Raw genomic sequence first — 15,490 nt, 5'->3', positions numbered from 1 at the left:
CTGGCACTCAGGGGCCAACTTTGTTTCCAGTCTCTAAGTCAGTGGCTTTGAGCAGGGATCAACTACCAGGCCCCTGTGCTGTGAACAGCAAAAAAAGGCTATCAATCTTTGCAGGTGTTGTAAATTTTCTAACAGCATTTTCTAACAGAGGAAAATGCAGGGTAGCCAATGACTTTCTGTTTGCGTCGGCGCTCTGGCCAGGCAATGTGTAATAGATGGCACACTCTTTAGTGTGAGGAGAGATGGTGTGTGTTTTTCCCCAAGGGATGGTCGCAGATGGAGGTGCACGTGTAGAGTAGCATTTGAAGTAGGGAACCTCAACACTGCAGGGAGTGCCCCTGAGAAAGAAACTTGACTCACATCCCACCTCTGATAATTAGCTCGAAAAATAGAGCTTTGCTTAGGTTGGCGGGACGAAGCTAACCTGTTAGTGGCGTTGGTCTCACTAGCTTCCTTGGTGGAACGAATTATCCACATAAAGTACATTGCTGGTTAACAACGCATTCCAGCAATCAGCATATTCCCAACTTCAAATGTCGCTGACCTTGAAGGTGCCTGTCAAGTGTAGGAGACCTTGATCATTACTTTTCTGAAGATATGTCTTAACCCCCTTGCCTGCAATAGTGAGCCTTTTTAATAAAGTTTGGATGAGGAATGTAACAGTGGCTTTTGAAGAAGGCATGTCTTTGCACAGGGCTACGGAGTTCAGCTAAGGAAACACGCGATCGAATTGCATTCTCTGATGCTAAAAATGCCACATAAGAAGTCTAGAAAATAGTAGATGCCGCTGTGGAGTGAACCTGTCTAAAGCTTCAAGGACCAACTCAAGTTACTTTCATTTAATGACCATAACAGAGATCACACGTAGGGGCTACAAATGGAGACCCTACCTAAATCACGTGTATCCATCCCACGTTTTCCTCAAGTATCTGTGTGTCCATTACTTCACAGGCACAGGATTATTCCACAGGCCATTCGTGGTGCAGAGAATGGACAAGATTACTCTGAAAGCTAATGAAACATCTTGTGTAAATATTACTTTTTTTTTAATGAACCAAGGGAACTTCCTTTACAGTGAGTCACTGATGTTGACATTCCTGGGCAAACAGAATGCTTAGACAGAAGCCTTTTGGCTGTTCCATGGAAATGTGAATATATCGTGATGGGCCAGGAGATCTCAGCTGAAGTCCAACCAACTGGCAGACGGTACACAACCATTTCTACTGGTTCATCGGATGCTAGAACAATAGACCTGAGAGAAACCCCCATGAATTGCCATCTTAAAAAGGCAATGAAACCCTTAAGGGGTGGTCCACATTCAACAAGTGTGGGAGAAGAAAGAACGCTCATTCATCAGCCTATGGCCTGGAATAGCCCCCCAATGGTAAAGCAGATCTTTGACCAGCCTCTTGCCCCAAAACCAAGCCTTGATCATGAAGTGATACTTGTGACTTTGAGTGCTAGGCAGGTATAAATGATACCTTCATGCAAAGGACAAGTACTCAACATAATTTCTAGCTAAAGCTCTGAGAAGTAGAAAACAGAATATAATTCATGTGTTTTAGTGTGATTATTAGACAATACAATAGTCTCACCATTAACTGAAATCAAACTCATTCAACATGGAAGGAGCGAGGGTCATCCAGCATTTGATTCACTCTAAAACCATCTGCAGCTGTAGATGATTTAAAATGACACAATTTAAGAGACAAAGACATAGATCCAATAAATATCTTGATAGTCTAGAAAACCAGAAAAGCCAGGTTGTCCTAGTATGTAAATGTATCATCTCAAATAAGTTCAGCCCTTTGGGAAGCAGCAATTTCTTCGGCACCCTATGAACGGATGATTTGCTTTGTTGGTGCATTTATTATTACCTTTTAAAATATCTAAACTGACTTGTTTATCAGGCTAGTGGTATAGCATTTATAAGAAACAGCATATTGTGTAGAATATTATTTCATATTAATACAAAGTGAAGACACTAGTTACTTTTTTATCGTGTAGAAGAATATCTAGATTAAAAGTGAAAATAAGTATGTTGGGTTTGAAGAAAAATATAGCAATTTTATAGTCTCCTCTAAGTCATCGGTTAATGCCATCTTAGGAGCTCTTTTTTATTTTTTACAAAATGGTGGGGGTGGGAAATGAAATATTCAAGACCTGAGTATTTGAAAATGTTGTCCAATGACATAACAAGGACAACTTTCTTAGATGTCCTATTTTTAGGCAGTGGGTATAAGGTTTGATTTTTCCCCTCGCTCAGCCCTGGAAAGATTTTAAAGTTAGAAGAGGTGACTTAAGAAAACAGTCCAGTGGAATATGTACTGGTATGTTAGGAAATCTTTCAAGTCACTCCTTAGATCCCGGAATAAACTTGTTGTAGAAATCTCTATGGATTAAGGCAATACCTCAGGACTTTCCTTCTGTTCTTGGATTATTACAACCGAGAAAGCAGACCAGTGAGCTGTACCTTTATCTCCCAAGAGCTCTTACCTTAGTTCTCTGAAACGTCACCACCCATCTTCATGGCACTGGTAGAAGTCTCTTAAATGACTTGCCAAAAGGGATTTGGAAATTGACTTCCTGAAAGCTTCTGTAGATTAGTAACAACATTTTAATGTTTAAGATCACATAAGAGTGACATTTTCTTGAAAGCTCTGCTAGATAAGAGGGTCCCTGAATTACTCTCCCCAACTTGCTGACTGTGCTTCATGATCCCTGAGACTGATGTCTACACCTGTTTGCAGAAGGGAGGACTGGTTCGTGGTGATGACTTACATGATTCCAACAGGTATAATTTTGATCAAGTTAACTTGGATTTATATACAGAATTCATGCAACAAAACCTGTCTCACTTACTTGCATTTTTTAAGTAAAAGTCTATATTAAGTAGTAGGATTTTTTTATTGTAATTGGAACTGCCTGTGCTCATGGATCTCCATGGTGAATGAACTTCAATACATCAGGACACTTCGTTGTTCAAGGTGGTGGTTTCAGTTGTACAGCAATTAAAATCCCAGATCTGTTTCATGTAGCATGGATTAATGTGTGGCTGTTGAGAATGTTTTCATCCTTCAGTTTAAAAATGAATTTATTTACTCCCATGTAATTATTTGGTCCAATACTGATTCCCAAAATGAGAGAACAATGACAGCGTGTGAACCTTAGCTCCAGGATGCATGCATTTCTGCCACTTTGTCCATCCCGTACTCCCTCTGCAGCAACTGAGCAGTGTAACTGCATGCACAATTTCAAAGCAGGTGGCCTAGCTACTTCAGAACCTTTTTTGGATCTTGTGTCTTAAATTTTTAAGAAAGCAGTAGTGTTAACACATTACATCAAGAAGCAAAAAAACAAGTAGGCAGACTCACCTTTCTGCCTTGTTTGCCAGAACCTGAAATTACCTAGGGATTTCTCCTCTGTTGACCTGTCTAATTTGGTCAGCAATGAAGAACTAGGCAAATGAGCCTATATTCTTAAATCTTCTAGAAGAGATCCCTTGGCTTTTTAGATAGCATTCTGGAAATTTCCTAACCTTCAGCATGCTAGAGCACTGGTATCAGGAGGGGAGAGGGTTGGTTAGCAGGTTGCTGGTTCTCAGAAAACCTGAAAGGTTTAATGGACTCCCATGACTCCTTTTTGTTTTGTCTTTTTTGAGAGCAACTAAGTCTTCTCTAAAGGAGATTAACTAAATTATGAAGAATCGTCCTTAGAGTGATCACTGATATATATCCAGCACAGAAGGTGCTAGTGAACAGTAATGGTTTAAAAAATACATTCTTAGTGGGGTTGAGTAGGGAGGGCACCGTTCTTTTCGGAGATGAAGCCCGAATGCCCGTTGGCATTGGACATCTTGCCCGACCAGAACAGATCATATCAGCTGTGGGAGTGTGAGCCAATGGTGGAACGTGAGCCAATGGCAAGTTTCTCCGGGAAGGGAACTGCCAACCCCAGAGGGTAGACTGAACAGTAAAACAATGGGTGTATTCTACTGCAAAGGCTACCTAGAACCCAGAGACAATGCTTTAGAGTCAGATCACTTGAACTGGTCTTGTGTAGAGTCGAACATAACATTTTCATGGGTTTGGTCTATACACAGAAATGTAGCCAGAAAGAAGTTCCACCTGTGTTTAGCCACTTGCTGCACACCCCTTGGTTTTGCTACTCTGTGCTGATGTCACCAAGCAGCCGGGTTCTTCTTTCTCTAAACTCTTTGAAACACAGCATGTATCTGAATCGTGAGTTGTGAATGGGAACAGAAATATTCAAGCAATAGCTTCGAGGATTATATAAATGTGAGATCCTGCCTGAAAGGAAAACCATACTAGGATTTAACATAATTCAGCCAGGCTGCTTAAGAACAAGCCGAATAGCAAGCTGTGCTTCTTGCACTGGTTTTTGGGAGAGGAAAATTTAAGATTACTCACCTTCTTTTCAAGTGCCCTGATGTGGTTATATTACAAAATAATTCTACTCGTGTTTACAGTTTCAGTGTTCAAATGCAAGTGCTTGTAAATAACAAGCTTTTTAATTCTTTTAACATCACATAGATCTTCAAGATGACTATTGAATGGCACTTGCATAAGACGGAATGTAGTTAACAGTTAAGACTCATGTGTACAAGCATTGCAGGTGAAATCAGGGAGATGCAAGGGAATAAACTATTGTATCCTGATGCCCATGTACTAGATATACTCACATTGTACTGACTTCATTCAGGATTATTTCCTTTGGGAATGAGAAAGCACAAATTGATGTTGTGTGTTCTAAGAAAAAAACTCCTTAGACTCATTTATATAACTTGTTTATTGACTAGCTTGGAACTAGGTAGCAGATTTAGCTTTGGTAGAAGTATCTACCCTAACTTAGAAAGGATAGACGTGGAAACAATGAGATGTTTGCAGTCAATCTGGCTGAGTATAGATAGACACGAGGGAGGCACTGTTAAAACGGGGGTGAACAGTGTTAGTGTTCTGGCCTGGGAGTCCGTGGGTACGTTGTCAAGCAGCCCCTGTCACACAGCCCCGTCAGTGTGTGCACACATGCCACCCACCGACCACCGTACGGAGGCCTGCTCCAAGTGCCAACGTGTCTCCTTGGCTGGGTGAGATGGGGACCCTGACCTCTGAGCCCAGGTGTTAAGTCTAGACGTCTTACCTTCTACCCATTCTCCAGCCATGAGGAGTTTTCCTTCTCCTGTACCTCTCCACCCCGTGTTGGACCATTTCCCAGAAGTGCCTTAGCTTGCTATACACACTTACCAGGTTGTCAGCTACCTTTGAGCCCCAAGCCCAAGGTATATGGGGAAGAGTAGCCTTTGTCAAGCCCCTCCCACCCCCCAAAACCCATACTATCCTTCCTCCCAGAGCAGTGGATTTCTAATAGCCTCTCCTCAGAATTCATGGGAATCACTCATGCCCTCTTCCACGGGTGACTCGACATCTCTCTAACAAAAAGAGGAATGGCTAGTGAACATGGACTTCTATTATGACCTTGATCTCAAGGATGCAGTTTTTACCTTGCCAATCTCTCTTTTCCACATGGGAAGTACAAAAGAGACAGAAGCAGACAAGGAAGCAAATACTATATCCTTAATAGGATCAGGGACCCTTAACCCCCAAATGCAGAGCTCTGGTGGATCTGGAGTGAAACATACTGCACACTAGACCTGAAGCCCTCCACCCCCATTCCCTCTTCTATGCCAAGTTATACCCACTTATTGCCGTGCCCTGCTCTCTTGAGATATGCAGAGCACATGTGCTGGAGCCTGGCTGAGCCCCATCCACACGATCCCCGATGTCAGGAGAACCACACCAGAACACAGCTTGCCCAATTCAACGCCAGCACTGTACAGCAAGGATGGAAACATGATTTTTGAACCTCCGAAACTTCCATGTCACTTCCTTTTGTTGAAGCGACTTAAAAGATAGAAAGTTGGATTTCAGTTTTTCTGTTCTGTTTAGTCTGAACTAGAGGAAGTCACACTTAAGAACGGGGATGGGACGGATGATTGGCTGGCGTGTTAAAGTTGGCGCTCTCTAATTTCAGTCAGGCCAATCACAAACCTTATGTGTCCATCTTCACAAAAATGCCACGTGGTCAAAAGACCTGAGGAATATCCCAACACTACTTTCTTCTACAGAGTCTCAGTGAGTGTGAAGGAGGAGGCTAGCCTCAATCCCCTCTGCAGGTCTGTGTTTGCATCAGCATGTTCTTGTGTCCCTCACTTTCCCAGGAGGCTAGAGCAGACCCACGCCATGAATCTGTACATTCTACCGTTTCTTACCCCAGGAAAGTGTTCAAAGTTGTCATTGTACTGAAACAACTGAGTAATACGATGACAAAGCTGATAATCAACTTAATAGTTCAGTTCAACCTGTGAACAATTTTTAGACATTTCTAGTGAATTTGGTTGCATTGCCCAGTCTAGAGAATGGACTTTCTTTTGGATTGCATTAAGCTCACTTTTAAAGCGAAAACTCTCCTAGCCACTCTTTAGGTCTGGTAGGAGATATTCTTAATACAAACATTTTAAAAACAAAGTGGGTGGGGGTGGGTACCAAATTAGGAGAGGTCATGATGACTCAAGAATATTGAAAGTTGCCAACTCAAGAACTCAAACTTCCTATCATGCTTGAAAAAAAAAACAATAACAAAAACATAAAAGGCCAAGCACTGAATAGTAGAGAATGTCCTGAAATAAATTTGAGTTCTTTGATCTGCAAGTTGCGTCTCAAACCTAGCCAAATACTTTCTTCCCCGCAGCCAAATCAGCATTAATGAGCCAGTTCAACCAAGTAGGACTCCAGCTACCTAGGCCAGAAAGAATCCAGTGACAATGTATAATTAGACCACATCAACCCCTTTTTCTGTTTTGGTTCAGAAAACATCTGTGAAATTCCATGTTTGAACTATTCTGCTAAGCAATTTTCTTGTTCTTTGCTTGGTATATCTATGAAGTAGAAGTTCAGTCTGTATGCAATAGGCTTTGTAAACTTTCTTAAAGTATAGTTGTTGTTGTTGTTTTAATAGGACAGTAAAGTCTCATGTTAAGATCTAGATTTCTCTTGGTACCAACACTATCCCCAGTCAGCTATGTAGCCATTAGACATATATACCCTCTTTCTTGCCCTGAGCTTCCTGATCTTTATAGGGAAAGGGTGTGACCAAATTATTCCCTAAGTTTCTTCCAGCTCAATAGTCTAACCCACTTGCTATTTCTTTAAGAGCACACAGGATTATGAAAGTAGACCATTGGATCTCAAACTTGCCAGTACATTAGAATCATTAGGAATCTTTAAAATATATTGATGCCTGCGTCCTTTCCCCAGAGATTCTGATTTAATCAATTTGGGTGTAGCCTGGACAGTGACATTTTAAGGGGCCCCCCAGTAAAATTTCCCCACGTGATATGAGTTAGAAGTCTAAACTACTGGTAGCAACAATATAGGCTTAGGCTTGACTCAGGGTCCATTAGAACAGACTTCTCTGGAAAGCTTGGAGAAGATTTTGCTCCCAGAATCCTGTTCCCATCAGAACCTGCCTCTGTGGGCTCGGAAGCCTGAGTCGAACAGGAGGTGACTGCATTGCCAGCATTGGCAAACTCCCCCTTTTCACCCAGGGCCTTACTATTTAAAGCACTGTGTCCCTGCATATTTCTATTTACCAGCTGTTTACTTATCGGTTCCAGTTGTTCTGAAACCATTTAAACACTTGCTGTGGAAAAGCAACGTTGGCCGCAGCATAAGGCTACACAAGCATAGCACCTGTGCAGCCCAGCTTTGATGTGATCACGGCAACCCTCTGCTGAGCACCTTCTGAATGCTGGGCACCGGCTTCTCTGCATAAGTTCTCATTGGCTTTTTGTAACAGCTCTGCCAAAGGTGAAGCAATAAATATTAGTCAGGTTGACTCCGCCAGAGGGCTAAAAGGGGGTGAAGGTCTGACTTGGTTCTGAAGAGAAGGAAAAGCCCCTTGGTTCAGGGTTCTGTGTGTCCTCCAAGCCCCGCAGCATCCCTCCCAAGGGCGACACCCAGTGACATTAGCCGTCTGTAAATGCCTGACTTGTGTCTGCCTCCAGACTCAGCCATGTGCTGCTCCTGAGGCCGGCACAGCTGTGTCAGCATTTACGAGAAAACCTTCCAAGGACTCCTTTTCGGTGAGCATCAGGACCGTCTCCTCTCCCCCATGAAACAGCCTGCATGAATCTTTCTGTCTTCTCCGCTTAGCCTTGGCAGACTAGAGTGAGCCTTCCTAAAAGCATAGGAACCCGACAGTTAAGGGAGAGAGGTGTTACATCAAGTTGTCAGAAACAGCCTGATGTCACTGCATCATGGCTGGCTACCTGCTTATTCTCAAAAGGCTACTTTGAAGATAGGGGTGAAGGCTGTTGCTGCCCTCTGGACCCTGAGGACTGCCTCAGAGGTTAATATTTCACATGTCCTGGTGCAGGAGCTCAGCTGAGACAGACATAAAGTACTAAAGGACAAGGAAACACATTCTCTGGCCAGGACAAAGTCCTGGGCACTCTTGTTAAAGATGCGCGTGTGGCTTTGTTTGCGACTCCCCTTAACTCCCTTTCCTGGTTCCTACTTATGTGGCTCTCCCTGCAAAGTTTACCGGTATCTTCAAGTCAATGGGATTATGGCTTTGAAAGCAGCTTATAAAACACAGGTTAAAATCAAACTTTTTTAAAAGATTTTATTTATTTATTTTTAGAAAGGGAAGGGAGGGAGAAAGAGAGAGAGAAAGAAACATCAATGTGCGGTTGCTGGGAGTCATGGCCTGCAACCCAGGTATGTGCCCTGACTGAGAATCGAACCTGCGACACTTTGGTTCTCAGCCCGCACTCAATCCACTGAGCTACACCAGCCAGGGCAAACCTTTTTTTTTAAATAACAGTAGCAGCATATATACTAGAAAAAGGAACACAAATCATGTTCCGTTTTGAGCCCAGCCACTTCTTAGCAATTGGTCTTGTGTCACCAAATCCACTTCATTATTCACACCTAAGATAGAGACACACTCTACTTCACAGAGCTGTCAGGAGAAATGTCTGCAGTGTTTGGTAGGCTAGGGTTTGTCGCATTTCCCTGAACGTTAAAAACAGATCCGCTACCAAGTTTGAAGAATGAGTCTACCATTCAATAAGTTCTTAAGGCAAGTTACTCGTTTTACCAGCATTTTGAGGCTGACCAGTTTCTTCTCTGTTCCGTATAGTTAGAGTCAGCAGGTAGACTAGGAGGGAGGCAGCAAACTGGTGTCCTGATACAACTTTAGACCCCTGGAATTATTAATGTGTGCCATTGCTGATACCAATACACTCCTGCCGCTGGAAAAGATAAGCAAGAATAAGAAGGTGCCAGCCAAGTTTGTCTCTGCACGAATTTGTCCTTATGCTGAGCACGCCAGAGCTCTAAACACTAGATGTCTTGCATGCACTTGAAAGGCTAAACAAACTGCAGCAGATTTTTTTTAGTGCAAAGGACAGAGTTGTCTGAAGATGACTCACACAGGCTTCTGGTTTACAGTTTTCATAGCCTTCTCAGAAAAGATGTTGCAAGCTCCAAAATCTCTCCGAGTCATCTGATTCTTAGGCCATAGAAAGGGGAAGTCCCCGCATTCCTATAAGGGTGGTTTGTCGAGCCCGAAGTCCAAGTTACATATCTTTGCCCAAAAGGAAGCAAATGTTGTGGACTTAACAAAGTCTCATTTACAACCTTCTGTTCTACATTAGGCTTCAAGGAGTCAAGAATATATAATAACTTTAGATCCTCATTCAGTTCCAGGTGTATTTTCTTATTTCTCTGCTCAAGATTCTGATGAAGGAAACAGCCTATCTATCCCAAAGAACTAGACTCAGCTAGGCTTAGAGGGGGAGCTGTTCATGTAACCCTTTGTAGATGTCTTGAGCTTTAATTTGCAATTCCCACCTTAAGATAACGTTCATTGCATGTGTCTCCCGATTACTGCTGTGCTCTTGGTCAGAAGGGGCGCTGGGACTCAACCCGATGAATGAGAAAGCTATGGCTTCCTAGTTCTCCTACACCCACTTGTTCTCCCTTATAAAAAAATCTTTTACCTTCCTAGAGCTGTAAAACAGACCCAATAGCTTAATGTAATCAAGATTTTTTTTTAAATCTATGCCTTAGAGGAAATGATTAGGGCACCTTTTGACCCTAAGATCCCTTTTCCAGCCTAAATCCTTTTCAAAAATCAACTTATTATAAAACCTGCTAAAGGTTTTATGAAGCAATTGACAATTCTGTAACACTGTGGGAAGAATTACATATTTGAATTTTAGATGTTGGACTTAAGTTGATTATTCTCAACAGAGGGACTTAATTCTGGAAATAAGACTCCTGTGACCACATGCCAAATGGTAACTTGGGAGTTTGGGAAGTCTGTCATGGGGGATTTGCTCTTGGAACTTTGGGAAATGACTGAATATACACTTTTGCTAAAATCTTTCAAGAAATCTTGACTATTTCTTTAGAAAGGAGTTATCTTTGAGTCCTAGGGCCTCTCAGCAAAGTCTACTTTCCAGTCACTTCATGGACTATAGATACGTTCTAAATTGTGTGGCCCACCATGGAGACTCACCCTTGGTTACTGCAATGCAACATGCCCTCCAACATACACACGCCTTTGCTTCAGGGAATCTATATTTTTAAAAAACACAACCCTTTCCCCTGGTTTTTCCTGTCTTGCCCCTTATAACAACGCATTCCCAGACACTGAAAGGATGTATGAAAAAATACCCAAACACCTTTAAGACAAGTCCAGTGTCATGAAAAGTTGTAATGAGAAGAGAAACTTTCCTTAAAACCAAAGTACCGTGGTGCCGCTCACTTCGGAACCCTTCCATCCTGGCCCCATCTGACAGCATTAGGTTCAACACCTGGCCTCGAGTTGTGAGGTTGTTACGTCTTATATCACTTTTAGGGCTCAACCACACACCGCCATTCCCTCTACCAAGCCCCTCAAAGTGCTTTGTGGCACATCTCAAAGTCCTTTAACATATTCTCACTTTAGAACAAAATTTGCCAATGAAATGGGCTCAGTCGTTTCTTGTCAGAAACAATACACTGCAGGAAAGGACAATAGCAGGCTTCAAAGATGACCAACAAACTCTTATGGCCAGGTGACCTGATTTTTCAACTGGAACTGGAGCGGGGGAGGGGAAAGCTTTGGGGGAAGGTCTTATCTGTGGGCCGCAGGGACAATAAGGCAACTGGATGGGCAGGCTGTGAAGGGATAAGGGAGCTCAGAAAATGTGAAAAGTTAAGGGGTCCAAAACCAAAAAGTGTTCTGAGAGAAAAGAAGAACTAGGGGCTGTTCTGCAAGAATGAAAGGAAAGGGAATTGAAGATAAAGAGGGATAAAATATTTGAGTCTCACAAACAAGACAAAAAGTCTGCCATCTCTGTCCTAAATTCAAAGGGTGCCCCACCACAAGACTAAGCAGAAAAGCTTCCAAAATGATTCTAAGATTTAGAAGAACTTCATTATTTAAAAAGAAGTCCAGATCCTCCCAATTCAACAAGCACAAGACATGGACTAGGGCTTCGAGATTAGCATGGGAGCAAAAAGTAGGGGGGGAAGCTCACAAAACGGCGTAGGTGTCTGATGCATGCAGTTAGATACCCTCAAAAGGGTGAAAAGCAAAGTAATTGGATTGGTCAGGAGACCCATCAGCCGTCGAAGTTGACCTTCTGAGACTAGAATTGAGATGAACATTCATTTGAGTGGAAAGGCACATGAAAAGGCATAGGGTAGGGGACCATCAATTTTAGATGTTTAATCATGAAGGGATCATAGATGATGATCAGAGGACTACAAGGTCACGGGGAGTGTTTTCCGTATTGGAAATGGCCCACGGGGGAGAAGGCAAGGGTGCAGGAGGAAGAATATCAATGTATAGCTCCCTAGGTCAGAGCTTTGTCTCACCCCCTGGTGTTGTTAATGTGGGAAGTATCCCTTGCATTGGAATAAATTCTCTGAACTTAAGAAAATGATTGTTGGCTTCCTGTGGCTTCCTGAAACTGGAAGAGTATGGATATGACTAGGGATTTATCATCTCACGAAGAAACAAGTTACGGGAGCCACAGAAACCAAGCAAGGCATACAAATACAGGTGCTGTATCGGTTTCCTAAGGCTGCCGTAACAAATGACCAAAACTTGGATGTTTTAAAATCACAGAAATTTATTGTTTCACAGTCTTGGAGACCAGAAACCCTATATCAGGAGGTCAGCAGGGTTTTTTGTTCGGGTGGCTCTGAGAAAGAAGCCATCATGTGCCTCCTTCCTTGTCTCCCAGTGGGCATTGGCACTCCTTGGCATTCCTGATTTTTAGGGGCATCAATCCAATCTCTATCTCTGTCTTCCTATCACCTTCTCCTCTAAGTGTCTCTATGTCTCAAATCCCCCTTTGCCTTTCTTTTAGAAGAACATCTGTTATAGGATTTAGGGTGTCTCCTAGATCCTGGATGATCCCAACTCAAGATCCTTAATTACAACTGCTGATACCTTTTGTACAATAGGGCCGCATGAAAAGGTTAGTGTGTTAGAACTGGACATATCTTCTGGGGGACACTACAGGTATGTGACAGAACATCTCTGGCACTAGTATGAGACTTCACAGATGTGGTTCATGAGTGTCACTCTAGAGGAACTCTGGCTTGGGGCCAGGCAGCCTGGACTAGACCAGGCCATACTGTTTGCATCTGTGTAGGTTAGAACCTCTGTGCCTCGGCTTTCTCTCAGGAAAAGAATAGTAACTCCATTATAATACTCAGGGTCACTCACTGTAAATGTCTCAGAGTTAATACAGGTAAAAAGCTAACCGTGCTTGGCCTCCAAAGAAGTCTTGGGTCAAGAGAGCTTGGAGTCCTCCACTATGTGAGACATCCACCTGCAAAGAGACTGCTCTCTGCTGCCTACGATTCATGTGTCTTGGAGCAAAATGAACTGCTGAGTCTCCAAATGAAACAATTCATATAACATGAAGCATACATAGATTTATGTATTTATCTACATATGTGCTTTTTAAGACTATTAAGACTACAAGGACTATTTAAAAACTCTTAGAGGGAGAGATTAAGTCCTGGCCTTCAGGAAAATACATTGATATTCATGAATAAAGTAAATGCAACTGAAGCTCATTGGTACATTTGGCCCTTGAATTAAAAAGGTCAAAAACATGGGTGCCATAGGCACAGAATTAAGAGGGCCTTTTTCGGGGGAGAGGAGCCTATGGGTGGTCTTACCAGGATTACAAAACTATGAGTAGCTTTTCTTTGCCTTTGGTCTTCGGTCCGTGTAGAAAGGTAACTTTTCTCTAGTTCTCTCAGGAGCTGTGTAGAGACGGACTTGTGGAGGTAAAAAAAACCTATGGAAACATTAGTTCACTCCCATGTGTTTACAATGACTCTGCCTTTTTCTGTTTCACTGACTGTGATACATGAGGAAGCTTTATGACAGCACACACCACAACTGGTTTGAGGATGGTAATGCTAAATAACAGCATAAAGGTATTCATACTCCATGAACTGGACAACAGACACCCCACAAATTCTTTTTCTCCCTGATACATGCAAGCGTTAAATGTAAAAAATGGATGTCTTCTAAAATATAGTATGTAGCCCTGGAGATCATATGCAGACTCATAATATTTTTTTAAAATTAATGTAAATAAGCCCTGACTGGTGTGGCTCAGTGGACTGAGCACCAGCCTGTGAACCAAAGGGTCACCGGTTCAATTCCCAGTCAGGGCACATGCCTGGGTTGCAGGCCAGGTTCCCTGGTGCAGGGTGCATGAGAGACAACAACACATTGATGTTTCTCTCCCTCTCTTTCTCTCTCCCTTCCTCTCTGTCTAAAAATAATAAATAAAATTAAAAAGTTAATATAAATAAGATACAATTTACAGCTCTATTCTTGACACAGCCTTTATAGTTCAAAGATTTTTTGAAGAACCTGGATTTACAATACCCAGTTTCTCATGCCAGTTGCCATTTTCTCAAGCTCAGCATTCAATGTATTTCTATTTTACTATGAAACCTTATTTTCCCATGTGTAACACACTTTGACTCCCGTCTTTCTCACTAGGCTTTTATGCCAAAGATCCAACACTAACAACTTAGCTAGATGATCATTAAATGTTAGCAGATACCAACTGATTAAAGAAAAATCTGGTAGACACCTTCTTTCTATTTTGGAAACTACAAAGGAAACACTCTTACCCCCTCCCCTGCTTTCAGCACCTAGTCTAATAGAGAAGAAAGAACAAAACGAGTTCTGAAGAACTGCACTGGCCAATCCCTAGTTGCAGGCCTCTTGTGGCCCAAAGTCTGGGTTTGCTGCTGCGTCATGATCTCATCACGCCCCTCAACTCTGCCTACAGGTGTCTGCAGTAGGTTATGCTCATTTGAGACTCCTCCGCCGGGGATCTGCGGGTGTCACTAAGTGTCTGCTGGTGCTGGAGTTTGCTGCCTGCCTTCTTGCCATGTCTAACGAAGTAGAAACGAGCACAACCAACGGCCAGCCTGACCAACAGGCCGCCCCAAAAGCGCTGTCGAAGAAGGAAAAAAGGAAAGGTACGAAGAAACAAATTCTCTTTAGGCCGGTGAGGGAGCTAGCGGTGGTTACCTGAGAACAAATGAGAAGTTCAGAGTAAAGTGAGAGCGGGCCCTGGCCTTGCTTTGACCTCAGTCTAGTCTCAAGGACCCCTGAACAGGAGAGCTGGAGTTTGGTTCACTCCACACATAAGACACCCCTCGGAATCCTGTGACTGCCCTAACTTGCAACTATGGATTATTATACAGTTATCTTTCAGTAACCTATTTATTACTTGGCAGTTTTTTAAAAATCAAAATCTTCATTTTGTTAGACTCTCTTTTTTGACCTGAAGTACCACTAAAACGTGCCAGAGTTCTTGATCATGTATAGTTTGAGAATGTTCTGTGACTTGCTTGCCTTTTGCTCCTACACTTTAGCAATGGGAATGCAGCTGCACAGGCCTTTGAAGAGAAGCAGCAGAAGTTATAAAGAGGGGATAATTATCTTAAATGATTTTCACATAAATTTACCCATAATTTCCTCCTGCCTTATTTTGACAGTTCAAAATTTTAGTAAATTGTGTGGTGCCTTATTTTTCTTTCATTAAAAACAAAAGCATTATCTCTTTATAAATTCTTTTAAAAATATGTTTAAAACTATAATGAATATCCCCACGTGCCACCTCACATATTTCCATAAGTTTCCCATAATTCAGTCCATTTTGCACCTTCAAGAGTTTATTTTCTTCCTACCCCAACATCATACAGAGCGTAGCATTACAGAGCACGATTCCACTCAAAGGAAGGGAAGATAAGAGTAGAATATCGCACACTTGCTCAATCATAGTATAATCAAGATTTACATTACTCTGATTTGGAAAATCTGAAACATAGTTGATTATATATGGGGTCAACGTTGAAATACTTTT

General features: G+C 42.3%; 1 protein-coding gene across 2 annotated transcripts in view; it reads left to right on the top strand.

Annotated features, from left to right (window-relative positions):
- Positions 1-15,490, top strand: part of DAB2 (DAB adaptor protein 2) — a 48,697-nt gene that overhangs the window by 12,296 nt on the left and 20,911 nt on the right. For both annotated transcript variants that reach the window (XM_045847953.1, XM_045847952.1), the window contains exon 2: positions 14,408-14,600. In XM_045847953.1, the coding sequence (XP_045703909.1) occupies positions 14,510-14,600 (91 nt within the window). In that variant the 5' untranslated portion in view covers positions 14,408-14,509. The remainder of the gene's footprint in view (positions 1-14,407; positions 14,601-15,490) is intronic.

The sequence above is a fragment of the Phyllostomus hastatus genome, unplaced genomic scaffold (genome assembly GCF_019186645.2).
Source record: "Phyllostomus hastatus isolate PE091 unplaced genomic scaffold, TTU_PhHast_1.1 phas_contig_58, whole genome shotgun sequence".
Classification (NCBI taxonomy): Eukaryota; Metazoa; Chordata; class Mammalia; order Chiroptera; family Phyllostomidae; genus Phyllostomus; species Phyllostomus hastatus.
Note: the sequence above shows the minus strand (reverse complement) of the source record. Positions and strands in the feature narration are given on the sequence as shown.